Source organism: Thermobia domestica, chromosome 3 (assembly GCF_964235325.1).
Source record: "Thermobia domestica chromosome 3, izTheDome1.hap1.1, whole genome shotgun sequence".
Classification (NCBI taxonomy): Eukaryota; Metazoa; Arthropoda; class Insecta; order Zygentoma; family Lepismatidae; genus Thermobia; species Thermobia domestica.
In genome coordinates, this window is record NC_137456.1 from 87795586 (window position 1) to 87822619 (window position 27034).

Sequence of the window (27034 nt, forward strand, 5' to 3'; positions counted from 1 at the left end):
GGATGTGAATTTCAAACTCCTAGTTGTTTGTTTAGTAAAATTAATTGGCTACACAAAACTTCCCTAAACCTTTCGTTTTTAGCTGAGACATACTATTTCTTGCACGTTAATTTTTTTCAATCTGAAGAACCAAAACCGGGACACACAGGCGTCCCGAAAGCCTTTTTCGGGACAGTTAATTCCATCATTGAAAACCGGGACGCCTGGCAACCCTAATCTAGTCTACTATCAAGTCCTTGTTTTAAACATATTCTTACAACAGGGGTGCCCACAAAGGGGGGCTATGACGCAAACTGCGTCATTGTAATATTTGGGGGGTTAAAATCTATATAAATATGTTTGAGGGAGTGTAAAAATTAATCGAAAAAAATTTTTTTCATGGAAGAACACCTACGGATAGACAATGGGAGAGGGTGCGTCATGGCATAAGAGGGGGTGGGCACCACTGTTTACAATATTATTTTTTTGAACCATCAAAGGTTTTAAATGAGTAGGGTAAGCAGCACACCCAATTAAAATACCATATATAAGTATACTATTTTCAAAAGCATAATATACAGTACGTAATATTTTTATGCTTACAATGTATCGTAATTGAACAAATTTATATAATAATTTTCATATAGAAATATCTTAAGTTTGACAACCCAAATGTCTTTACTGTGGTTCAGGTTGCATAATTGACAGACACTCTTCCCAGTTAAATAGGTATAAGGACAAAAACAGCGCAAGCATAAAAACAGCGCATGAACAAAAACCTGCGCAAGGACAAAAACAGCGCATACAAATGCTGCGTGAGCGAAAACAGCCCATGGACAAAAACCAGTTTACACTAAGCTCGCTCGCGCTCGAGCTCATTCTTTCAACTGGGCTCGTACTCACTCGGGCTCGCGATCACTTACATCCATTCGGCTCGCGCTTCCGACCATTTTCCTCGACTGTTCTCGCAATCACTCGCGCTCGCGAATACTTGGGCTTGCGCTCACCTCTCTCGACTGGGCTCACTATTCTTAACTGGGCTCGCGCTCACTCGGGCTTATGCTCACTTCTCTCAACTGAGCTCACACTCACTAGGGCTCGGGTTCATTTCCATCAACATGGCTCGAGCTCGCGGTCAGTTCCCTCAACTGGGCTCGCGCTCACACGAGGTCGCACTCAATTTTCTCGTATGGGCTCGCGCTCACTAAACGTAAGTCAGCTCGAGTTCACTTGGACTCGAGCTCACTTCTCTCAACTGAGCTCGCGCTCACTCAGGCTCACGCTAAATTCCCTCAACTGGGCTCGCGCTCGGGATCACTTCTCTCAACTTAGCTCGAGCTCAGTCGGGTTCGCGATCACTTCCAGAAACTAGGCTCGCGCTCATCTGTGCTTGCATTCAATTCTCCCAAAAGGGCACGCTCTCAATAACCCTACGTGACCTCACGTTCACTTGGACTCGCGCTCACTGAGACTCGCGATCAGTTCTCACAACTGGGCTGACACTCATTCGGTCTCGCATTCACTTCTCTCGACTGGGCTCACGCTCACTCGGACTCGCGCTTATCTATATCATTGAGGCTTGGGCTCACTCTAGTTCATGCTCAATTATTCAACCCGAGCCCGATTGAGCGTGAGTGCCGAGCTCACGAGCGTCGGGATCGCTACTTTGGACCAGAGCCCTGCAAACCCAGGTCCGAAGACAACCCAGCCCGGCCCAGATGGATCTAAATCCGAATGTCGAGCCGGGCACAAACGGACTAGGCATAACCTTGCTTGAGAACAACTAAGTCTGATAAGTCAATCCTTCAATATGCAATGGAAAATGAGAAATGTGTCGTCATAATATTGCAATGTCTATTTGTCCTCGAATAGGAAAATCGTGTGAAAGGTTGCCCAAGGTTTGTCTTCTATATCCCTATTCTGTCTGTCTATTTGTTACCTGTGCTTGCTATGTCTAGCCATGTTTATTACACAATAATACAACTCATGGACGTAAAAGTCCTATACTACACTCATTAGTGCATTACGAGTAACAGAGAAAATATGTAAAACTGCTAACAAACTATATGTAATACTAATACTACAACTACTACTGCTAATACTATTACTATTACGATTACGAATGCTAGTGCTAATTCCCCTATTGCTGGCACTGCTACTACTATTACTACTACCACTACTTCTACTGCTCATTACAATACTAATACGACAGCAAATATCACTACTGCTATTACTAGTAATACGAAAACAAAACAATGAAAATGAAACCGTTGTTTTACGTCCCACAGTTATGCCGGCTAGGCTAAAGGAGACGGTGATGATGAGAAATAAATTAAATGGTGGAATGAATAAAGTGGGATGAAAGGGGAGAACGCCGAGAAAATCCTCCACACGGTGTTTGCCTACTACAAAGTTCACTTGGCGAAAGCTGGGATCGAACCAGAGACCCCATGCACCAGAGGTGAACGCTCAACCACTGAGCAACCGTTCCAGGAACACCTAATCGACCCGGCGTCTTGGTGATTTATTTGATCATTATATTTTGTTATATTTGTAGTATCATACTATAAACAATACAGAAACATGTAACATTTGGTATTTGCCTTGCTGATTGAACATTAGTACAAATTGCATTGATCTTATGAGCACGCCAGTTCACGGTTTCGACCTCCGTGGTCTAATGATAGAGTACCAACTTCTACTTAGTAGGTCAAGTACTTGACTTTATCATACGTTCTTTAGGTAGCTACGGCTCAGGCCGTATGGGTAATGATGGGATGAATTGGTGGAATGAAAACAGTGGGAGGAAACGGGTCTCCCACGCACACGGTATTTGTCCACCACAAAGCTCACATAGCACGAGCTGGGATTGATCCGACGACCTCTAGCACCAGATGTGAGTGCTTTACCTACTGAGCCACCGTTGTCCTTCGTAGATCAAGCATCGGTTCACATTCTACGCAGACCGGCCATAATAAGTAGCATTTCTCCGTTTTTTCTGTACTTAGAAGGTAAATTCGGTACCACCAGACATGTCAACTTTGACGCGAAGTCGTAGCAGTTGTAGTAGTATTAGGAGTGGTTTGTAGTAGTAGTAGTAGTATTACAGTACTTTGCAGTATTGAATAAAGAGTCGGTTTCCCAAACACATTACGATTAATATAGGCTGACAACATTAGTTTCCGATCCGCTTTCAGAGAGTTTGGGCCGGGTCGGCCCGGAAACACATGTGCCCGGTTCAGCCCTATAGCATTTCTGTCCGACCCGGAATGGGCCCGGCGCGGTCCAGTTTGATATTACTTGAAAAAAATTGCTATTTCCTGAAACGGGCAGGGCCGGGTCAAACGGACGCGTCCGGGCCGTGCAGGGCTCTGCTTGTATGTGCAGACGTACTGTGCAGTGCTTTCAACCATCTACCAAGGTCTCATTGTTTCAGTCCCAATCTGAATTGCTGCTTTCCTGCGAACCAAAGGTAAACATGAAATATTAAGTAGGTGGTCATAATGTTCTGGGTAGCCAGTATCTATTCGTAGATTGTTGAATGTTTTATAATCTTGAGCATTGAAAGGCAGGAAAGTCACAATGTTGATATTGACAAAGTAATCAACGAATACCTCTTCCAAATGGTTTGTCGGTTTGGAAAATTATGAGCAGGTTCCAGAAATTTTGATGGGTTCTGATATATTACTTGTGGATATTTTATTCTAATTTATTTAGGAAAAAATTGTTTCTGTTGATATTTTCTTAGTTCAATGTATAATTGCTTAATAATAAATTATTATGTGCAATTTTTTCCATAAGATGAACAATTAGTGACTGACTAGATGGAACACCAAAAGTCACAACTGTATTTTCTATAAATTTTAGGTGCCTTCATGAACTTGGAAGGAGAGTTCCTTTTAATATTTTTGTGGGGAGGTCCATGCGCCCTTAGGCTACTGTAAATATGTAAAAAAAAATCATTAACATATGTAAAAATATGTGAACATATTTTCAAGTGTAATTTATTTCTGCGTCATTTACTCAGTGAAAAATATATATATGTTTAATGTATTTATATTCCAGTTGCTTATTCTAGGTTGCTCTGAAAAAATATGCATAACTGCAAAATTATTATCACTAACTTGCCACAGACAGTTCAAATTTTCACAAGGAACAAATGAAAATGTATTCCAAGAAAATAGAAATTAATAATAATAATAATAATAATAATAATAATAATAATACAACCCTCAGTTACTGCCCTGAGAAATTTATCTAACAATTGGGAAGCTATCTATCCTGGACTCAACAAGGCACCATCCCAGCATTTGCCTTAAGTAGGACCAAGGATAATCAGCGAAAAAACATCAGTTAAGACGACGTAAAATGATATTTCATTGCAAAGTTGTGCAGAATTTTTATATATCGAACTCTATTTGTTTCTGTCTTAAATAAAGATGCAAAATGAAATTTCCGTAGGTATAAATTGTTAGAAAGGCATATTGTTTCCCTTCTGCTGTCCTTTTATTTGGAGTCTCGTAGTTAGTTAATTAGAAATTATGTAGGTGCAAAATGTACAGTAGACGGAAAATATGTAACAGACTTCAAAATATGTAAAAATATGTAACGTGATTTTGATTTATGTCTCTCCTCACATCGTAATTTTCCAGCATTTCTGATTTTCACCAACGTACATACAAAGAAAAGAATGTAAGAACAAAAATCCGTGGCTTAGTTATAAGCTATCCTTAATACTCGTGCATTTGTTTTACTTCAAACAGAAATTCGGTCTAGAGTACTTTATTTTTTTACTTTGCACGCTTCCCGGCTAAAGGATGGATCTGTCTGCAATGCCTTGTTGCCACGCCAGGGTTGAGTTGAGAGTTACACTACGCTAGGAAACAGCAAAACGCCACTCCTCTCACAAATCACGGTAACACATTTCTCCGCTTGTGGCAACTAAACACTCCAAATACACATGGCCGGATTAACCCATCTGGAACCCGGGGCTAGAAAAATATGTGGCCCCTGCTGACGTCGCCTAATAGATACATTTCTGTGAAAGTACAGTAGGAAAATTAAGGGAACATATTTCATATTTGTGGTCATATTTTATCTTTTGATGATGATTGTATATGGTATAATTCTTGATCTGATAATGATTGTACCTTGATCAGAGTGGAGGCTCGGGGCTACAGCCGCTCTAAGACCCCTATTAATCACACCCTGCAAATGCGCACCAAATAGCAATGATTTCATTTGACGGGCTGGCTGACAACTAACGTCACCTACACGACAAAAGCAATAAGACTTCTAGTAGATTAAAACGTTCACGTGAGTGCTAGCAGGAAATATTTTATAAGCCAATCAAGTGCATTGGCGGGAAGTGTGTCAAACGTACTCTAAATTCCTACTGTCATTGTCCTACATTTCAGCAACTGTGCATATTATGGCAATGCGCTGTTTTTGTCCACGCTGTAATTGCATGCGCTGTTTTTGTCCACGCGGTATTTGCATGCGCTGTTTTTGTCCTTGCGCGGTTTTTGTTCACGCGGTATTTGCATGCGCTGTTTTTGTCCTTGCGCGGTTTTTGCTCATGCGCGGTGTTTGTCCACGCGGTATTTGCTTGCGCTGTTTTTGTCCATGCGCGATTTTTGTCCACGCGTTATTTGCAAGCGCAGTTTTTGTCTTTGCGCGGTTTTTGTTCACGCGGTATTTGTGTAACCTGTTTTTGTCCATCGCTGTTATTGTTTGCGCGGTATTGACCTAGCACCGCTTAAGAAATGTGACCCATTTAATCATCTGGTTAGTTTTATCGGACTGTGCAGGAATTCAAAATTCAATGGACATCACTTCGTAAACGTCGGAGCTCCTCCGTGGCTAAGCGGTTAGCGTACGCGCCTTTGGCGTGGGAGACCCGGGTTCGATTCCCGGCGGGAGCTCATGTGGTTCGGATTCCACGTTAATCAGTAGGTCCACGTCTCATATAGCCTCGCTGCTGAAAGGGACGCTAAACTAAAATCAACTCAACTCAACTTCGTAAACGTCCCAGACAAACAACATTTTCCTACAAAAAATTGTTTATTTTTCCATGACTCTTTAAATGATGTAAATAATTAGATATGTTGCAATTTGAAAGTTTTCGGGTCTTATCCCGAAGCCCCTTGATAGGGGGCCCTCTGAGGCAAACAGATCATTCTATTCAATGCACCCTATGACATTTTTCTACATTAGTTTTTCTATTATCTTCAACTCTTCGTGCATTTTAAGCACTAGACATCTTACCTGGATGTGTAAGAACTCACGATTAAATGGTAGTCATTTCTTAAGCAGTGCCTCAAATGAAGAAAAATGTTCCTACAAAAGTTATTGTTTCTCCATGATCTTTCCAATAAGTAAAAACTTACATAACTTTGTACTTAGAACTTTCAGATGACCCTTCAGGGTTCCATGGTAACACACATTGTGGGCCAAGCAGAGATCTTCGTGCGATGTGTTCCTTGAAATTTTGCCATCTCATATTTTGTTACATTCTTTCATCTCCACCCATTTAACTTATAGAATGGAATGTCTTATTTGAAACACCTGGTACATAGATAGAATACACTTCTTGTGTTAAAGCGAATTGGTTATAACTAGAGACCGGATGTTAGGCAAAATACCTGTTCTTTAATATTAAAGATATGATCAAAAATAACGTTTTAAACTGTATACAAGTATGGATGATTATAGTTTCAATTTAAGCAAATTTTATTTTGCCTATTTCGCCCATTCCTGCCTAAATAATGGCTATGGTGCCTAATGTTTCCTATTTATGCATTTTCTTCAAAATCAGACTTCATTGGGAAAAATATATAATTCCATATTTCAAGAAAGGATTCTCTCTCTTCCGAGATAAGTGCTGTTCGTAGTGATAAGATGTAAAATTTTAGACTGCTGTATGTACTGATAAAGTGTATAACATTTGGGCTGTTATGTGGGGTACGCAGTACAAGTTCTGTCGCGTCGGAAGCAAGAATACTATCAATCTGTTAGTCAAAGTTTTAGATATACTGTTTCATATTACAGAACCAGATTCTAGCTTACACGTAATTTGTATAAGTACATATTCTATCGTTTTGAAATAATAAATAAATAAAGCCTGTTCTTTCTTGCTCTTTGCATGATAGCATTTGTATGGGCACAAAATTTTAACTGCCTATCAAATGTAATTCCCAGATCTTTCATAATATCTGTTTTTCTTTTCTATTTCCACACCATTGACTTTGTATTTACTAACATAATATGGTGTTTGAGTTCTATACGTCATAAATTTTGCTTTCTTTGTGCTGACTTGAAGTAAATTATTTTTACTCATATATTTATTGTACTGAACTCTTTCTGTAGCAAATAGTTGCCATACTCGTAATTAACTACTCTTTACTCGTTACCATTATTAATGATAGTTTTAGTGTTATCACCATTGTAAATATCATAGCTGTTACCGTTGGAATTAACTATTATTATTAGTAATAATAATAATAATAATAAATTTCAGATATGCTACAATTTTGACACCTGAGCCTTGATTGTACGTGAAATTAAAATCAAAGGTTATGCCATGGGCGGCAAATGATGGCTTAACACCAAAAACAAATTCATGACCCCCTCACCAAATGGAGGTGAGTCTGTTCTATGTTTACTTAACGTGTTTAATAATTACAGCAAATCAAGAATGCTTATAACAGAACGTGAAAGAAGACACTTAAAAAATTAACCTATGTCAACATGTTGAAATAATTAAAAGAACCTAATTAATCATCCACCTTGTCTCTCACTCATTTGCCTAACTGGACGAACCGAGAGCTAAAGGAAAAGAGTTTTCTGTCCAAATCTCATAAGCAGTGGGAAATTTTAATATTATGGAAATTGATCATCCTTTCCCCTTAGAAGTGTAATTTTCAAGATGTTGAAGCATGTATTTTATTACTTTTACTTAAAAGTTCAAATACGGAGTTTCACACATCCAGCTGAAGCAAATTTTTTCTTACTTTATAAATATTTTCTGAATAAGTAATGGGAAATTCGAACATTAAAGAAAGTGCCTCCTTTGTTCTTCCCCTTTTATGTGTTGAATTTTCAGTTTTTTAGTGCAAAGTTTATATGCCAAGTTTCATTTTACTAGCTTCAGAGATACACTACTCTTTTTAAAAAAAATGTTACCCCACCCTTTTTACGATAAGTATTTCCAAAAATTCTTTCTTATATCTTGTTTTCGTTAAGAAAACGTTTTTTTTTTAATTAAATTTAACGGCTCTATTTGCAGTAGTATGCCCAGAAAGTCATTTATCTTAACTCTTTCACATAAGAATGGACTTCCATGAACAGTTTCCGATTTCTTAGGACTAACTTATTCGTACATTTCTCACAAGCTGTAATTTTAAATTCACGCACTGTCAAGACCCAGATTTCAAAAAGATAACAAACTGGAAATATAATATGTATTTATGTACGTGTGTAATATGTATGTATTTATTGTCTTATTAAAGCTTTCGTAATTTGGAAATACATTTTTGGTTTGATTTTAATATGAAAAAAGCTTGCTCTCGTAGAAAAGTTTGCAGGCTACACCCCTAAATGACTATGTATTGGTTTCTGCAAACGTATTGTATTGCTTATTGCATTAGCAATTTAGCGTTATTTGTTGATTTTTTCTTGCTTACACATATCAATTCTATCAAAACACACTGTAAAATACAGTAACTGTATTGCATAATAAATGTTCTTTGTCCGGTTTTAAATTTACTGCGTTCTTAATGCATGCAGTCAGTATTTTACGTTCACTTGTGAAATATCTAGTGGGCTTTTGTCTTAAGTAAATTTTGGTGGACTTTTATCCTAATTAAGTAAACTTGGGTATGCTGCCTTTGGAAAGTTAGAGTGGGCTTTTGTCCTGTTTTTAATAAAATACACTCCACAGAATATATTTTGCAATTCTGAATGCTTATTTGGTTTCAGAAAAGCCTGGTAAAATATGATTTTTAAACATTTTTTAAAAGGAATTTGTCATGGGATTCTCGTATTTCCATTTGAAAGAAACGAATTACTTAACCAATTATATAATTAATTCTTAGAATGAAATAAAGTTATATTGTGTAAGTCATGCCTAACTCCAGAACAGATAATGATAATTTTAGTATCCTAGTACAAATATAGCTGATACCGTTGGAATTAGCTACGTTCGTAACATTATTGGCAACTAGTTACTGCATCGTCGCAATTTCGTGTGGTGGTGGTGAATTTCAAAACTACGGCAAGTGAATGGAAAAGGCACAAAACCTAAACGGCAAAAGTCCTAAAAATCATTTCGCGGCACTAGTCTTAAATGACATAAGACCTAAAAATCATTTCGCGGCACTAGACCTAAAATTTAGGTCTAGTGCCTATATTTCTAGGACTTATGCCGTTTAGGATTTATGAATATTACCCGTTACGTGTAGTGGTAAAGTACTGTATAGAATGTATTTACCAAATGGATTGTTGAGAGCCAAAGAAGTGTAACTGCTTCTTTAGTACTTTTGAGAAAACCGAGTTTAAAAATGTGATGGCTTCACAATATTTTCTAATGTGTTGTCCTCTAAAAACGATATTTACGTTAAATTCAAGTTTCGTTCTGTCACAACAAAATTCAAGCTATGATACATGTCCTCATAGCTCACAAATCAGAATTTCAAAATTCGGCAGTTACACCCTTTGGCTCTTAATCATCGAAATATACTGAAATACATGTCAAGCTTTGTTTTTATACAGGTATATACAGTAAAAGATATTAACAAACAGATATGTTTCTCTATTCTTTGAACATTAGCTATGACTTGAATAAAAAAAAAATGTATTAAGTATTCATTTTCATTGTTTCGAATTACATTTTAGTGCCCATTTTTTTAAAAATTTTAAGTGCCTATTTTCCAGGTATTTAATGCCTAAACATCCGGGGCCTTATGCAGAGTCGTTTTGACGCGTTATTAGTGCCATACTAAAGAGTTCGATTAACATGTTTCCTGCAGTAGTCAGGCCTTTAGTATGACGCTAATCATACCTCAAAACGACTCTGCATAAGGCCCCCGGTCTCTAGTTATAATACATTCACAAGCTAAGAAATATCAATGGTTTTGAATGTTGTTTAAATTATTTATAATTGGATTAGTGCGATTCAAATATTTGATTTTACGTCTGGTGGGAAATCATTCTCTGTAATACAATCGATGGATGGACTGAGATTACGCATACTATGTCACAAACACTGTAATGTTCAGAAAACAGACTGTGATGTCCAGTCAGACATGATGCACTGTATTGTTGACAAGGACCATATAAGTTCACCGTGAAGAATACACAATTCCAGGTGATTTTCTTTTCTACGTTCAAATTGGATTCTTCTACATATGTAGTCGCAACAAAACTGAAGAGTGAATCTGGGCCATGAGTTGTGAATGAACGCATATACGCCGTTGGTTTACAAAATTTTGTGCCGGTGATATACTAAAAAAATAGGCCCACAGCCTACAAACATGTTCCGCCTTATGTAGAGCCGTTTTGAAGTATGATTAGCGTCATACTAAAGACGTGACTACTGCAGAAAATATATGTTAGTCGAACTCTTTAGTATGGTATTAATCACGCGTCAGAACGACTCTGCATAAAGCTCGTTATCACTACCTCCAAGAATACTGTGGGAACAGACCCTCGGAAATGTGTTCATGCCATTAAGAAGAATTAAGCATACACCATACGACACCGATAAGCATACACTATGCAGATCTGTGCAAGAGCAATGTGAAAAAGCTGGGAGTTATGGTTGTCACATGAGTAGACAAGAATCAACTCGAAGACCACCGCTGTCTGGAAGAGTGCGATTCTCTGAGTGTGTAGAAGAAGGGCAGCTATACACTACGAGATAAATCCTAGGAAATACCTTAGGATTTATCTTTGGAAAAATATTATGACATATCTCGTAGGAAATCCTACCGTTTTATGCTATACACGTGAGGACTTTTCCCATCTCATCGAATGACATTTTTCAGTATTATGAAATAGTTCTCTCTAATGAAGGTAAAAGATTGATGAATTCCTATGCTAACTACACTGCACACCCTAATAATATTAATACCAGGCGCTATATTGTTAAATTGGATACCTCTTTAAAAAATCAGAAGGGTGCTGGTATACTCTTGGCGCAACACATTTTAGATTTATAAGTAAAATTCAATTCTTTGCACGAAAAGACATGTTTATAAAGAGCAAATTTCTGCAAGGAATAGAAATGAAATCTTTGAGTTTTACGTCCCACGATTATGCCGGTTAGGCTAAAGGAGACGGTGAGGATAAGTTGGTGAAATGAAGACTGGGAGGAAACGGGAGAGCCCCGAGAAAACCCAGGAGCACGGTGTTTGTCCACCACAAAGTTCACACGAGGCGAGCTGGGATCGAACCAGATGCAAGGAATAGAGTTAAATACAAAGTAGTACACATATATTCTACGTTTACAAGTGTAGGTTTACTACCATAAAATCATGAAATAAGTTAGGGACAATGTTTAGCAGAAGCAGTCCAGTTATTTCTTCTAAGAAATGTTATAATTTCGGTAGTTTCTGTTCACACTAGTTTAGTTTAGGTTAGTTACTGTTAGGTTAGCTTATATTATGTCAGATTATATTAGTATAGGGGTATACACTTCCATTTCTCCTGTAAATGTGTTATTTTATCGTTCTCCTGGACCCCTTCAGTGAAACATTTACCTAAGTGAGTGCATATAAAAGATGACCGGTGATACTATTTTTTACCACCGGTGTATTTCTGAATAGTTTACACAAGCTGTAACTTATGTTTACAAGTGGAGCGCTACCAGTATAATAACATGACAAGTGCTATACAAACTCATATCGTTGCCAAAACCAATTCGTTTTCACTACCTTCGCTGACGTGCCTGCTTCCTTGCTAAAGCCCGGCCCCCCGCTTCGCCCTGACTCAGATAGCATTCGTGCTTTTCAGTGGCCACCTAGCATAGGTTGGTTTGTGTTTTTTGCACTATAGTTTTTATACTATACATCCGGACGTCGTATTTATAGGCAAATCATTAAAAAATAGTTTTCCAATAATTGTTTTTGATTGTTCCTTTGAAGTTTATCTATGCCATATGAGATATTTTCATGTCGCTCAGCACAAATCATTTAGGAAATAATAATAAAGAAATGAGCGACAAATTATAATTTTTCAACAATTATTTCGAGTGGTGCAACAAAAGTAAACCTGCGCGATCAGAAGATAAATAACCGCAAAACATATCACATCAGTTGTTTGTTTTCACTTTCTCTCACCTGATTTCGCTTAAATCGAAATCTTACGAATTTTATTTTCGAAATAGATCTCGCTCTAAACAAGAGAAATCTCATAGGATTGTTCAGAACACAGGAAATGACATGCGATCTGATGCCATACACGTTGAGATTTTGAGGACAAATCGTAAGAGATTTCTAGGATCCATCCTACAGTGTATAGTAAGCCTAACCGGTAAGGTTTCCTGCATCGCATTGTCACTTCTGGTTAAAAATGGATCTGCGATGGCAATCGTAAACAGTTTTTGGAGCGTGATCAACACTCAGGATAGTTTCTAACATACTTCTGTCTGCAGAAGGTTTTCTTGTTACTGTCTTGATCTGCGGTAGTATCGGATCCTTCTCAGTTGTGAAACCATCGTTGCGAACTGTTACATTGTAGAATTCGCATCAAATACACAGCCATTCTGTCCACATGAATCCAGCAACAGTGTTCAAAACACATGGGGCCTCATGTAGAATCATTTTGACGTATGATTAGCGTCATACTAAAGGCCTCAAACATATGTTAATCGAACTCTTTAGTATGGCACCAACCACGCGTCAGAACAACTCTACATAAGGCCCATGGTGTTCTAATGTTTTCCTCGACGCACGCCCACATATGCACTTCAATGCACGACCTAAAAGGACAGTACAGACTATTATCTGCAGTATGAAACCTTTCCTTATTTACCGTATTCTTGTGATATCTCTCTCTCACTGATTACAACTTCTTTTCTGCTGCTCGAGATCGGGTTCGGTTCCCGGCGGGAGCTACTGTAGTTTGGATTCTATTTTAAGCTGTAGGTGTTCATCTAACATAGCGTATCTGCTGAAAGGAATGCTAAACTCTCATCCAACCACCTTTTCTGGTATTTCGATTACTTCTTGGCAGGGTAGACCTTTCCTTATGTCCGGCCGGTGCAACGTGTGGTTACCGATTTTTTCGCATCGTAGACTACAGACTTTTTCCGTCGGGGAGTTTAATAGTTGGTTGAAAGATGTCTAAAGCATGTCGCTTTAGCCTAAGACTTTTTTTTTTCACTTTTCAAAGTGACATATGTCAGTTGTACGTTTCAGTCGCATTATCCCAATATGAATAATGTATTTTCGATATCTTGATAACATTGTATTTATAGTTTGCCTAATTAGTTTGGTTTGGTTCATTCAGTCCTCTTTTTTTTTTTTTTTCGTCGACGTGATATCCACATCTTAACACTGGATCAAAATACATTAGCTCCCACTGGGACTCGAACCCGCGATTACACACTTTGGCCGTTCAACCACAAAGAGGCACATGGGATTTCCAGTTTCAATTTCCTTAGGCATATTGCAAATAGGTAACCTTTAAAGATATACTTACACTAGAAAAAAAGTTACTTACGACATTTTGTTGTAGCCTTTTAGTATCAATTTTTTCACACGGAAAAATTTACTGGATTAAAGTTTAAAATTAAAGCTCTGAAGAAAAAGTAACGGTAAAATTATAGTTAATTTCAAAATTTAAATTTTTAATACTATGAAATGAATTAATGAAATTTTCAGAATTGTTTAGAACTAAAATTTAATGTTTAAAAATGAACAGTTAGGATTTTTTTTTCAAAAAACTGATAACTAATAAAAATAAAACATAAAATTATGAAATTATTTTATCAGTGCTATAGACATAAATTGCTCTTCTTGCTGATCTAGTGGTTAGCGCGCACATCTTTGCCGCACAGGGTCTCGGCTTTGATTCTCGAAGGGAGAGAAACGAAACATGAACGCATCACGGTGGTTCGAATTTCATGTTTAACTGTAGGTCCACTCTCTGGGCTAAAAAAATAGCATCGATGCTAAATTTCAACAACAGATATAATATATTAAAAAATAGTAACAGATATGTGTATGTAAGGTCAATTTGATATTTTGATATTAAAGGGGTAAACATTACAATGATATTTTTAAAATGAACAAATATTTGCAGAACTAGTTAGTTACAAGTACAGTTATTAAGGAGTATTATCAATAGAGAAACATTGGTATCTAAGTAGAAAGTGGGTAGCTTTTGTGGATTTCAGTTTTGTGTTAAATTCATACAAATTGCCAGTACTACTCAATCTGGAATTCACTTGTAGAGCTCAATTTGATTTTTTGTATTCATTAAGATACGTGTATTTCCTATTGTTTATTTGATAACCTAAGATTTTCTAAATCCTGAAATTATTAAAGCCGAAGGAATTGAGTAACTTATCACATGCAAAAGCAAACTGTGTAAATAGAGAAAGTAACAAATTGCAAAAGGTCTAACAGAAAATGTCTACTTTAGAAGCGCACGAGAATGTTCAAAATGTAGAAGAAGTAAGTTTGAACTTAACCACTAAAGAAAACTGGTGAAATTTTTGAAGAAAAGCAAAGATTTTATATGGTTATTCTCCGCAGTACGTTCTCTGCAGCGCTCTCCCACTCAAGTGATTTTCGTTGGGAACGTTGTTGGTAGGGTTGAGCAACACGCAGATCTTCTTCTTCTAGTTCTTTGTAAACAGGGATGCGAGCAATTATACACAGCGTGCCATTACCCTGTTTTTCCCTATTCATGTCTCCCATACAAAATATATGAAAATACTTTCGTTAAAATCAAAATGTACTCGGCATCGCTTTTCTATTTTCTTGCAATTAAGTTCAAGTAAACATATTAAATGTCGAATTTTACGTGGCAGCTACTTGCTTACAATTAACATACGGGAAAATATAAGAAAACAAGGGGTGAGTACCTTTCGAGTTTATTGATAAAATTATTCTTCAAGAAGCTTACAACGTTAATATTAAAGTTATGCTCATTAATCATATAATGATAACTTATATTGGTTGGCGGGGTGGGAATCGAAAGGGGAAAGAACACCACGTTATATGGTCAGTCGTAATGGAGCACAGAACATCGTGTTACCTCAGTTTGTAGTTATTACGAAACTAAGTCTCTGCCATAAAAGCAGCGTTTTCTTACACGAAACTTGAATGTTGGTCAACATGGTAAAGTTCCGTCTCGGAATATCATATTAGCTTGGGTGAAAAAGTCTGAAGAGACTGGTAGTGTGTTGGATGTAAAACATCAAGCTCCAAGAACAGTGTGAACTCCTAAGATCGTGGAGAGACCAACATTAAAGTTTCGTCTAAAAAAACATTGCACTTCTGGCAGAGACTTAGTTTCTTATAACTATGAACTTAGGTAACAGGATGTTCTGTGCTCTAATGTTCCATTGCGACTGACTATATAGCGTGGCGTTCTTTCCTCTTTTGGTTCCCACCTCGCCAACCAATATAAGTTATTATGCCTGGACAATATTCAAGTTTGAAATGTGTCAGTCAGCTTGGTGCCACCCTGTACAATAACTATTAAAAACTAGTATGTATCTGTATTCCGTAATAATATAACATTCGCTTCGAACAAGTAGGCCTACAATGTTTTACGTACCTACGAAGGAACTAATTCCACTTTAAACTGTAGTTTCACGTCCCATATAGCGTCAGTCTGAAAAGGGACACCATGCTTTAACAAACAAATTAATTCAGTATTTTGTTCAATCTCATTTCCTTTTTACCATTTCTGCACCCAAACGAGGGAAGTTAGCCCAGTGACAGTATTCACACTTCTACTCTCCAAAGTTAATTGCTGTTATATCCGACATCATAGCACTTAATCCCATGTTACTGCTATCGAGGTTCTGATTGGATATGACATAAGCTGTAGAGGAGAGGGGAGAACATTGGTACACGGGGCACGTACGTACAAGGTAGATATTTTTCCACTGTGAAGAGGTAAATAGACAATAGTTTGGTGTTGGCAACATTGGTGACAAACGAACATCGTGAAGCACAGTTGATGGATGGTCACAGCATACTTTTCTCTATGCAGAAAAAATTTGATTTCTTAGAGCAAAAGTAAGTTTTCAGTTATGTCTTTGTAAGCTTATATTTGTAATAAGCACTGGATTTTTGAAAACTTATGTATGTTGCATGAAAGTGTACCATAATTCTTTACAAATAGGGTTCGATTCCCGGCGGGAGCTCATGTGGTTCGGATTCCACGTTAATCAGTAGGTCCACGTCTCATACAGCCTCGCTGCTGAAGGGGACGCTAAACTAAAATCAACTCAACTCTTTACAAATAATTTCATTTATGTTCAATTGGCCTGCGTGGAATAATTTTTAGTTATAGGAATTAATGATCCTGAAGTTCGGTCGGGGCACATTAGTACACATGCATGTAGGGTGGATTGGTACGGACCAATGTGCCCCCACTGCTCTGTACCAATCTACCCCTTCTATGTGTAATTATAAGGGTAGACTACTCTTTGTGCATTTCCCGTGTATCACAGTTTTCGCTGTGATTAACATCAAGTAGAAACAGTTACTAATAATATAGGCTGTCTCTTATGTGATCGCTTGATTTCCGTAATCAAAGCATAAAGATAACATAACCAAAACAATATGGAAGCCTTTCCTATTATTATATTTCCGACTTTCCGGAACTATAGGTATAGCCGATAGGTACATAAACTTTCGAATTTAGGAGCCATGATAGTAAAAATGTGAAGATCCTTTCCCCCAGGTGATAACATGCGAGTAATTTTAATGGGCATAGGCTATGTCTAACAAAATCAACCTCATATATATATTTGTACATGGACGATAAAAGCCAGCATATAGTAAGCGTCATATTTATTCGACTTTCAGCAACCTATTTGAGTTATTCGGCGAAGTTCTTGAAACTTAAATATTATAAAGGTAACCAAGAAAGTTTTGTCACTTTTTGTGAAGGTCTGTGTTCAATTGGTCCTCACACCGTGAGTTGAATGCGAATGGAGATAAGGCGAACGTCAGTTGTTGGTGTGGATATACCCAACATACTATCTGGTTGTGGCAGTTCAATTACACAGTGAACTTGCGTAATGACAGTGTGAACATGGGATCTCCAGAGAGAGCCCTAATGGCGAGTATGGTGTAAGAGTTCAAACTAGGGTCAAACGCCACTGTAGCAGGGGAGAAAATATGCACCGGCGGTTTAACAAGTTTAAAGACGGTGATGAAACATTGGAAGACGCACCACGTGCCGGAAGACCAACACATGTACAACATGAAGATCTTCAGGCAGCAATTAAGGCGAACAGTGGCCAGACATGTAAGGAACTGAAACTACAATCAGTGAGAGTGAAGAAACCGTTCGGCTGCACCTCCATCAACTTGGGAAGCACTACAAGTTGGATCGATGGGTTCCATATGATTGGATCCGGGCCAGAAGGCGATGCGAGCAGATACCTGTGTTTCTTTGTTGTCTTGTTTGAGGAAGGAGCCATTTCTGGACAGGGTGTTGCCATATAATGAGAAGTGGGTCCCGTACAAAGCTCCACGGCGCCGTCATCAATGGTTAGCATCCGATCAACCGTTTCAAATACAGCCGAAACCAGCACTGCACCAAAAGAAGGTCCTCCTATCTGTTTGATGGAATGCTCGTGGCATCGTGCATCGGGAACTGTTACCAGCTTGTCAGAGCATCAATGCAACTGTATACTGTCAGCAGTTGGCTTGTATTCAAGAACAACTCAAAACTCTGGAGCCAGCACATCTGAATCGCAAAGCGGTCCTCCTGTTACAGGACAACGCTAAGCCCCACGAGGCTAGGATGACCCAGTACACCACTCTATGCCTTGGATGGGAAACTACTGCATCCGCCATACTCCCCGGACATTGCACGATCCGATTATCACCTGTTCTATCGCGATGGAATCCATGGCCTTCCAGAACGTTGGCAGAAGGTCGTCGATACTGATGGGACTACTTTTGATGTTCCAGGTACGTTTTAGGTGACATATCGACGTTCGAAGGTTGTGGGTGAAAAAGCGACAGAACTTTCTTGGTTACCTTTATAATAACAAAGCTTCGTCTCCTTTGGAGACAAGGGGTACGCTCGAACCAAAAGTATAACATTTTCCAGTTACTAGTTGAGGTATGAAAGATTTCAAAATTTTGTAAACTGTAGGTAGCCGTTGGATTATTTACTTCTACAAGGTATTTTTCGTTATAGAGACAGAACATCATTTATAGTACGTTTTTATCTTTGTAAATAGGTTGCGGAACTTTTAAATTTTGATGAGAACACAAGCAAGCATTGGATTTTTATTTTACTTTTTACTTTTTTGTAACAGGTTGAACTAGATCTGTTGAACTACTAAAGATTCTTACAAATCTTCACATTCTTTTTATGACACGTGTTTTTATTTTGCATTTTTGCTGCTGTAGGTTCTTAAATCTATTGTTAAAATACTTGAGTTTGTGGAAGTTTAATAGAATATTATATTTCAAAATATTTCACGGAAAAATAGAACAAAAAATTACGTTATTTCTATTATCAAAAAGTCTGTGTGATATTTCACTTTACTCGTACCAATCTGCCCCAAGCCAGTACCAATCTGCCCCTACATGGGGAAGATTGGTACAGGTTGCAGACCTTTCGTAAAATGTAATTTACTCCAGGTAGGACATTAGTAGAATTGTAAATGTAGAAGAATCACAGTTTAAGTAGGAAAAAAATCATGTTTCTCAACCTGACGATATCTTCTAAAAACTTGGGTAAGTAAAAATTGTACCAATGTCTCCCCTATAGTATTCATCTTCTGATGGCTTTAACCTTCCGTGATCCCATTCTTTGTTATAATAATCAAACATCAAACACTAAATATCAAAATCACTAACTGATATATCGAAGATAGGAACTGACTCCTTGTTTCACCCCATTTTGCCCACCAAATTTCAAATAACTTCAACAAGCACTTACCAATTCCTAATATTTTTAAAAGCCTTGAAAATGGAAGATAAATTCAAGTGACTACTTACCCTTTTCCCAGAACCATGGGAAACCAAATCACTGACGAAGGAAACTGTATGCAGATTGCAGAAAGGTTACAGACTCTCACTAGAGATTAAACATCTACAATCAATAAAAATCAGAAGAACAAAACCAAGTAAGCGTATTTATTCTTTTCTTTTATGAATCTTTACAAACAACTGAAAAAAGTGCTTTTGTACTTAACGTCCATCATCATTTAAATGACGGTCCCATATAATATTCGATCATTCTTGTCATGTTGTTTTATTTAAATCATTCTCTCGACCGACATAATGTTCGACATATTCAAATTTTCAGATCACTACAAACTAATAATAATAATAGAGCAGTTCGTGGGAGAAAAAATAATAGTTTAACACATTACAACAGAATGTTAAACATATTCTATTCCCTTGTTTCATTTTGGAACAAATAACGTAAACTCGATTTTGGTTCTAATTTACCATGCAATAACTTCTTGCAACGCAACCGCCACGTAAATCAAAATTATAATATATATCTATATCTAACATATTTCGTCATTAACACAAAACACGTTTATGGATTAGACTTGCAACTAGTGCAAACGTTTCTAGGTCACATAGATATGTTTACGCTTTGAGGCACTTCTTTAAAGGAGGTAACAGCATCTTACATTCGCCACTAAAATTTCAATGTAAAACGATGCAATATATATATATATATATATATATATATATATATATATATATATATATATATATATATACATATTGTCACGGGAGATTATTTGTCCGGAATTCTTCTTCATACTCGTCAAACTCTTTCAAGTTCCAACTCACTTTCGGTAACCTACATAAATGGACTTCGACTACTTTTATAACACGCCTTGTTCTAGTGATGAGGATCATGCTGTCTTAAAGGGCTACAAATAATAAGTACGTACGCCAAAATATAATTTCCTTCTTTTAGTTCAATCTTTCTCGTAGATATTATCGTCCGCCTTCCGACCTACCTACCATTTATGTTTTCTCTGATGAAAGAACAGAATATTTTCATTGGGGAAAGTCTTTGCACAATACTTGCAAGTACGTTTATCGTCCTCGTGTTGTTTCATATGTTGTTCATACTCATCTTCTTCTAGAAAAAATACTGGACAGAGTAAACATTCATAAAATGACTCGATTCTTTTATGCTTTTGATTGTCCTTCCTAGATTTTCTCCTCTTTTTCATTTGGTTATCGTCTCGTAACGGTAACTCTTGGATTTCATCTTCATATAGCCAGTCTTTAGTATTTTCCTGTAAATATACTACCTCTAACTCCTGCAATTCAGTATCATCATCATCATCATCATCATCATGATCATCCACTTTCACTTTGGTATCCATTTCTGTATTTTCTTTGTGTAATTCACCAATTCTTTCTTCAGATCTTCCGAGTTTCGTTTTTCTCGCTGTCTTGTCTTCCTTTGATTTAACACTTGATTCAGTCTCTTGAATTTCTTCTTCCTTTGAGTCTATCTCCAACAGACCCCTACAAAAAAAATCAACACAAGGATGACAGTCGCTGACGAATATGAAAATAACATAGTCAAACGTAAAGTTACAACACAAAGTTCTCAAGAAAGAAAGAAAGAAAGAAAGAAAGAAAACTTTTAAATCCCTGAAACTCAATTTCTATACCTAAAGAAAGTATACCCTTCAAAGTACCCCGATTAAGTAGTAGTCCACTAGTAGTTCTAGAAAACTAAATCATTCAACGTACGCACTAAAGAAAATACAGTGTTTTCACGAAAATCAGCTGCAGAAACAAGTGTTTCTTATCGAAATAAGCTTCCGTATTTTTTCAGATTCATAATTTCCAAGACTACTTATTGTTTCATTCGTCACATTTGCTATAGAGATTTCTTCGTCGTTACTCTGATATAAAATAATTTTGAGGACTATTTCTTGTTTCATAAAATATTGATGGCTTTCCTAATAGAAAACCGAGAGTATAAGTATAGTTACTGGATCTTAATACAAACAAGCACACCGTGCCATTCCTGAAGCGCCAAATAATACGTTGTTGTTGTCTCTTATGGTAGTTGTAAATACAGTACATGGTTACAAAAATTTCCCACTTCTCATTCCTTGAGATTTTAGATTAAAGATAAGGTTATCATATGTCAGCATTTACGCGAATATGAACGCATTTTGAGAGTAAAAATTTCCGTTTGTATAAATTTCCAAAATTCCCTGATTTGCCCGTATTTTTAAAGCTCAAGTTCAATTTCAGACATTTCACATATAAAGGTGTTTGGCTATTTGTATTCAAAGAATGAATTGTATTATATATTAAAAAAAATAGATCTACTGAAAAAATGAATAAGCAGTCAACATGATACCGTGTAAGTGCTCTTCTTTAATAATTTTTCACACATTTTAACATATTCATATATTCTTCATGTTATTTTAAAAGAAAACTTGTCATTGAAGAGAAAAGGGAACTTACCATTCTTGTGTTGAAAGTAAATGTTTATACGGATAACGAGTTAACCAGATGAAAATATTTTTCCCATTTTGGCATTTCAGAATATGGTAACCTTAGTTACAAAAAACATGCATTTCGCTGTGAAACAAATATGACATGAAATTAAGTTTGGTTTGGTTTTCAGACTATCTTTTTTATAAACTAGACACACTTTCGAATTTTGTCGATTTATTACTCAGGTAGGATTGACATTGAACTAGATACAAGACTGAATTAAATAAAACCAAATATTAACAGTCGAATGATTCCATTTTATTCTTCTATAAAGAAGCAAACATATTTATTTCTTTACTTGTGCTTTCCTAAGAGACAAACATAAAGCTTTAAAAATACAGGTATCTTATATTATCAGGTATCAAGTTCGGAATAAAAACAATAAAAAGACTTAAAAAATACTCACTTCAAGAATAAAATCATTAACAATTTTCTTTCCAGCCCACAAAAAAGGGTTTGCAGTACACTACCCGACAAGCTTGTGAAATTCTTCGCACCCTCTCAAGAATCTCTCAAGCATTTGGTCAATGGGTGAGCCATGTTGTCTGCACCCGACTTCCTCCGAACGAAAACTGAAGTGTTTCGAGGCAACCTGTCCTCTAGTTATCTTGATGACAGCAAACATTTACATTAAAAAAAGCTTATGAAACCCGTTGTGCTGTCATATATGAATGATATTCAAGATGACCTGCTTCCACAAGATAATATTTACTCAGTGTACGGCAGGCGCAATATAACATGCATAATTTGTTATTCTGGTCGGAAAAATCGAGATCTTCGCCTACTGAGCATGGATGATACAAGATGCCGATATGACCATAAAAATGCAACAGTATGACATTTCGCTTCGCGTCTACGACGTACACATACTCTTGTATCTGCTCTCTATATAAGATGGCTTTTGTGATTTATAGATGAAGTGAAATCTTTTCCGTTTAACGTCCCACGATTATGCCCTTTAGGCTAAGGGAGGCGATGATTAAAGCATGTAAATAATGATGGAAGAATTCGTGGAATGAATGTGGGATGAAACGGGAGTACCCCGAAAAAAATCCAAGGATACGATGTTGTTCAGTACAAACTTACTTGCTCGGGGATCGAACCAGGGACTCCATGCACCAGGAGCCACTGTGCCCCCGTGATTATCAATGAAGACGACAAGCTTTGCGGTAATCAAAAAATGGGGTTGTGCATATATCATGTGATTATAACCTTTAATTTCTATTGGTATATTACATTCTAGGAACAAATGTATCATCTTATATTCCGTAAATACCTTTCGGTGTTAAATATTTCATTTCCCACTATTATCTATTTAAATTCACAAGGTTCCATTTCGCTCTGGAGTACAGATTATGTGAAATGTAATCAAGTGAAATAACGAAAATGCCTCATTTCATTTTCCACATAACTTCTGGGATTGGGCTATTTGTCAAGAGGGCAGAATGCTTGTTAATAACCTCAGCACATATTTACTATCACTCAACCATTCCTGGAACTCAATGGACAAAAGTTTTATGACAGACCAGAAAGTTAAGATTTCTATAAAGAACACATGTGAAACACGTAGAATTAAAACTAATGCTTCAGTTATTGTGAAGTAGCCAGAGTACCCATTTCTTTGGTCACAAGAGAATGCTGAGGGTGCAAGTGGTTTTGGCATACAAAAACCTTACAACTACGCGTATTGGCTGAACTGTACTATACAAGCTCAATACTTACCATTTAAAGTACATATTGGCAGTCACTTTTAACTTAGTGGATATGTCTCTTACTGTATAATCATATAACGTAAATAATATGTTCTTATATAGCTTTAAATGTTTAGAAGGCTTTAAAAAAATTGCAAAATATTTGATACTTTACCAACAAATATAAGGAGAGAGTTCCACGTAAACGAAAGGTTATTCATAGCAATATCGAACACGTTGTAACTGATGTACCATTCATACAAAGCTTGTGCATATTCTTTCGAAATTACGGAATATAGGTTGATAAAGCTCTTACTTTGCAGTGGTTAGTACAAGTGATATGACCAAAAAACCAATCAGTGACGAAAAGTGCCATTTTTAAAAACATGGCATATTTTTGATGAAAAAAAAAAATAAATAAAATAAAGTGCTGATAGGATAGCGGGAAGTTGGAATTGTAGTAACAGGACTAGTTTCGCAATGCAAGACAGCAGAGAAAGGAAAGCTTAGTATTGAAAGCTCTACAATATTATTGCTGTATTCCGAAACATACCATGAAGATAGCTTCCGTGCTTACTTGAGAACACGGAGGCATCTACTGGGAGAACTACACAGAAACTATGTAAAAAAAAAAATCTATTTTGAAAGAAGCTGTATGGGAAAAGAAAACTACCTACTTCCGTTCGTATGTTGGAGAACATCAAGCTTGAGAAAGAAGCGATGGAAAAAGTCAACAATCTAGATGCAGAGCCAAGGATTGTTAGAAGCATGAGTCGGCGAATAATAAAAGCTAACTTGGATTTGTTTTCTGACAAAACGAGTGTGTTCTAAAACCTGCTAATCTAGATAAATAACGAAAGTCACGCTTTGCCAACTAGGATTTAAAAGAAAAAGCAACCGTTATGAATGTCTTTGACAAAGCGGTGTAGTAAAATAAGCTTAGGGATTTAGGATTTAGATTTCTGGGCTTTCGGCATCTAAGGCCATCTAGCCCTTCACGATTTGAGGGATGACGTCCCTCGGCGAGCACACAATCCGAGCAGAGACAAGGAAGAAAGGATTGGGGAAGGAAGGAAGCGGCTTGGGACCTATGTTAGGTATCACCCCGGCATTTGCCTGGTGTGAATGAGCAAAACCCAGGAAAACCTCATTCAGGGTGGCTGGCCTGAAAAGTGTGTTACACTTTTTCGACCAAGTAACCTCACCGGGAATCGAACCCGGGACCGCTCGCACCGAAGGCGAGCGCGTTAGCGACTAGTAAAATAAGCATACGAATAGATAACTCATATATATTACTCAATACTTTCATTTTACATTTTATGGTTGGATGGATGAGTTTAGCATCCATTTCAGCACAAGGCTATACTAGATGTGAACCTACAGCTTAACGTGAGATTCGAACCATGAGCTCCGGCTGGGAATCGAGCTCGGATGTCAGGCACCGAAAGCATAGATGCATGATGGAGCAAAGCTAAACACTGCCAATGCTTGTTCAGAATTTTAATGCAAAAAATATTCGATCCTCGTGTAATTTCTTCACGACTTACTACATGGTTCTTATAAGGACAATAATGACTCCACACAGCACGGCTTTGTATTTTTTTTCTTCTCAATTGATTAATCATCTTTGAAATTCTTGCAGGAAAAGTTTCTAAGCAGAAGCCAAGGAATTGGGTAAATTATTGCGTAAATAACGAATGAGACGATAAAGATAAGTCGAATGACTAGAAGGTAATTCGAATGTTCGTTTCTTAACGGAACTGGTGCACTTACAAAGACGGCATATTAAACATACACTGTACCAGAATACATTTCTAGAGAATGACGTCTCCTCTGAACTACCTCATTTCTTTCTTTCTTTTTTTTTTTAATATGAATGCTATTTAAAGAAAAAATAAACCGATGAAAGTTTGTGCGCCACGCTCTCTCTCTTTATCTAGGAAACAATATATCCACAGATTCCACATTCACTGACCATACATCATAATAGTCCCAAACCTAAAATAAGTTTGTAAGTGGTATACACGCACTAGGTGTTATTATACACACACACTGTACTTCAAAGTAATATTTCAACTTTAGTCCCCTTTGGAGTCAGGGTGTAATAGCCGCATATGTCTACCCAAATGGGCTTTTCGTTTGAAAGTATAGCCACACTTTTCACACGTAAACGGTCTAACATTGGAATGAATAGATTTGTGCACATTCATGGCCCAGCTAGTTTTGTGTTGACTCCCACAAACTTCACAAATAAATGGTCGCTCTCCAGTATGTGAACGTCGATGAAAAATTAAACTTGTAGGATCCGCAAAGCCGTCGCCACACAACTCACAGCGGAAAGGTTTCCGGCCCATATGAATGTTGAGATGTCTTTCTAACTGCTTCTTTTGGGAAAAATACTTTTTGCAAATTTCACACTGGAAATCTCTCTGTCCAGTGTGTTTCACAATGTGAGTAGCAAGACCTCCTTTAGAATTGAATATTTTCTTACAAATATCACATGTTACTATCGATAAATTATGTCGTTTCTTATGGATTTGCCATTGCGTTTTAGAGTGAAAAATTCGATTACAGGCATGACATTCGTATGTGGTACTGTCTTCCGTTTCATGTGTTTTTATATGACTACGGAGGTTATTTTCATACAAAAACGCTTTCTGGCAGATGGTGCAAACATAGGTTTTGTCTCCAGGATGAGTTTCCGCATGACGAATCAAATTAGCTCTTTTTGCAAATCCTTTTTTACATACTTCACACACGAATAACGAATCCTGATTGTGAAGACGCAAGTGCTCAACCAAACCTTGTTGAGTACAAAATGTTTTAGCACAAATATGGCACGATCGTTTCGTAGGAGAATCACCATTAACAGATTTTACTTTTGTCGTTTCCTTCTTTGGTAACCTTCTTTTACTATGACTTATATCTGACTTCAGATGTTCCAGATATATTTTCACATCGACGAAACCTTCATTACAGATAGGGCACATTAATTCTGACTTATCTTCGTTCAATATGTTTAAAGATGGAGCCCTGGAAAGGGAAAAGCAGTATTAGGGCACAAGGGATTGTGTATTTTTATATATCATAATACTGTATTTCACACATAGAGTTTGCATAGTCACTATCATTATGTACAGTAATAAGTATATTAAGCGTTCACGAACGTTCACAGCATTCGCTTATTCTATTTTTAATTAGTAATGATCAAACTTGCTGTGTGTGTGTCAAGTTTTATCAATAAGTCAATGCATTACATCTGATATTTTATTTATAATTAGTTTTCTTAGTTAAGTTCCTGATAAAGAAAAGTAAGTCGTATAAACATGATACGACTTATCCTTTTGACTGATATTTTCCTTTTATTTATACAATCCCATAATTAAATTCATTTAAATAATACTCTACATAATGAAATGGAATATTATTTATTTATATTAGACATTATTTAGTAGGATAGTGGAGGCACCGACGGGATGATAAGGCAAAGTGTAACATTTTAACACATACACCCACAGGGTTACTGGACCACTAATAACAGAGGCATGAGTTTGAATAATTCGGCAGAAAGCATTCTTTAGCGTGGTGTCCAAGGTATCTAAATTTGCATGCAAACAGCACTCTTTAAAATAAATAAATAAATTAATTAATATTGAT

The 27034-nt window shown here is 36.9% G+C and overlaps 1 protein-coding gene across 8 annotated transcripts in view; it reads right to left on the minus strand.

The window, feature by feature from the left end:
- Window positions 1-27034, minus strand: part of LOC145680584 (uncharacterized) — a 158999-nt gene that overhangs the window by 61337 nt on the left and 70628 nt on the right. For 3 of the 8 annotated variants that reach the window (XM_081751236.1, XM_081751241.1, XM_081751240.1), the window contains one exon: window positions 21923-26410. The exons of 2 other annotated variants lie outside the window; for them this stretch is intronic. In XM_081751236.1, the coding sequence (XP_081607362.1) occupies window positions 25456-26410 (955 nt within the window). In that variant the 3' untranslated portion in view covers window positions 21923-25455. Of the gene's footprint in view, window positions 1-19304; window positions 20694-21922; window positions 26411-27034 lie in introns of those variants that run through there. 3 more of the 8 variants (XM_081751245.1, XM_081751248.1, XM_081751250.1) reach the window with 3 other exon arrangements.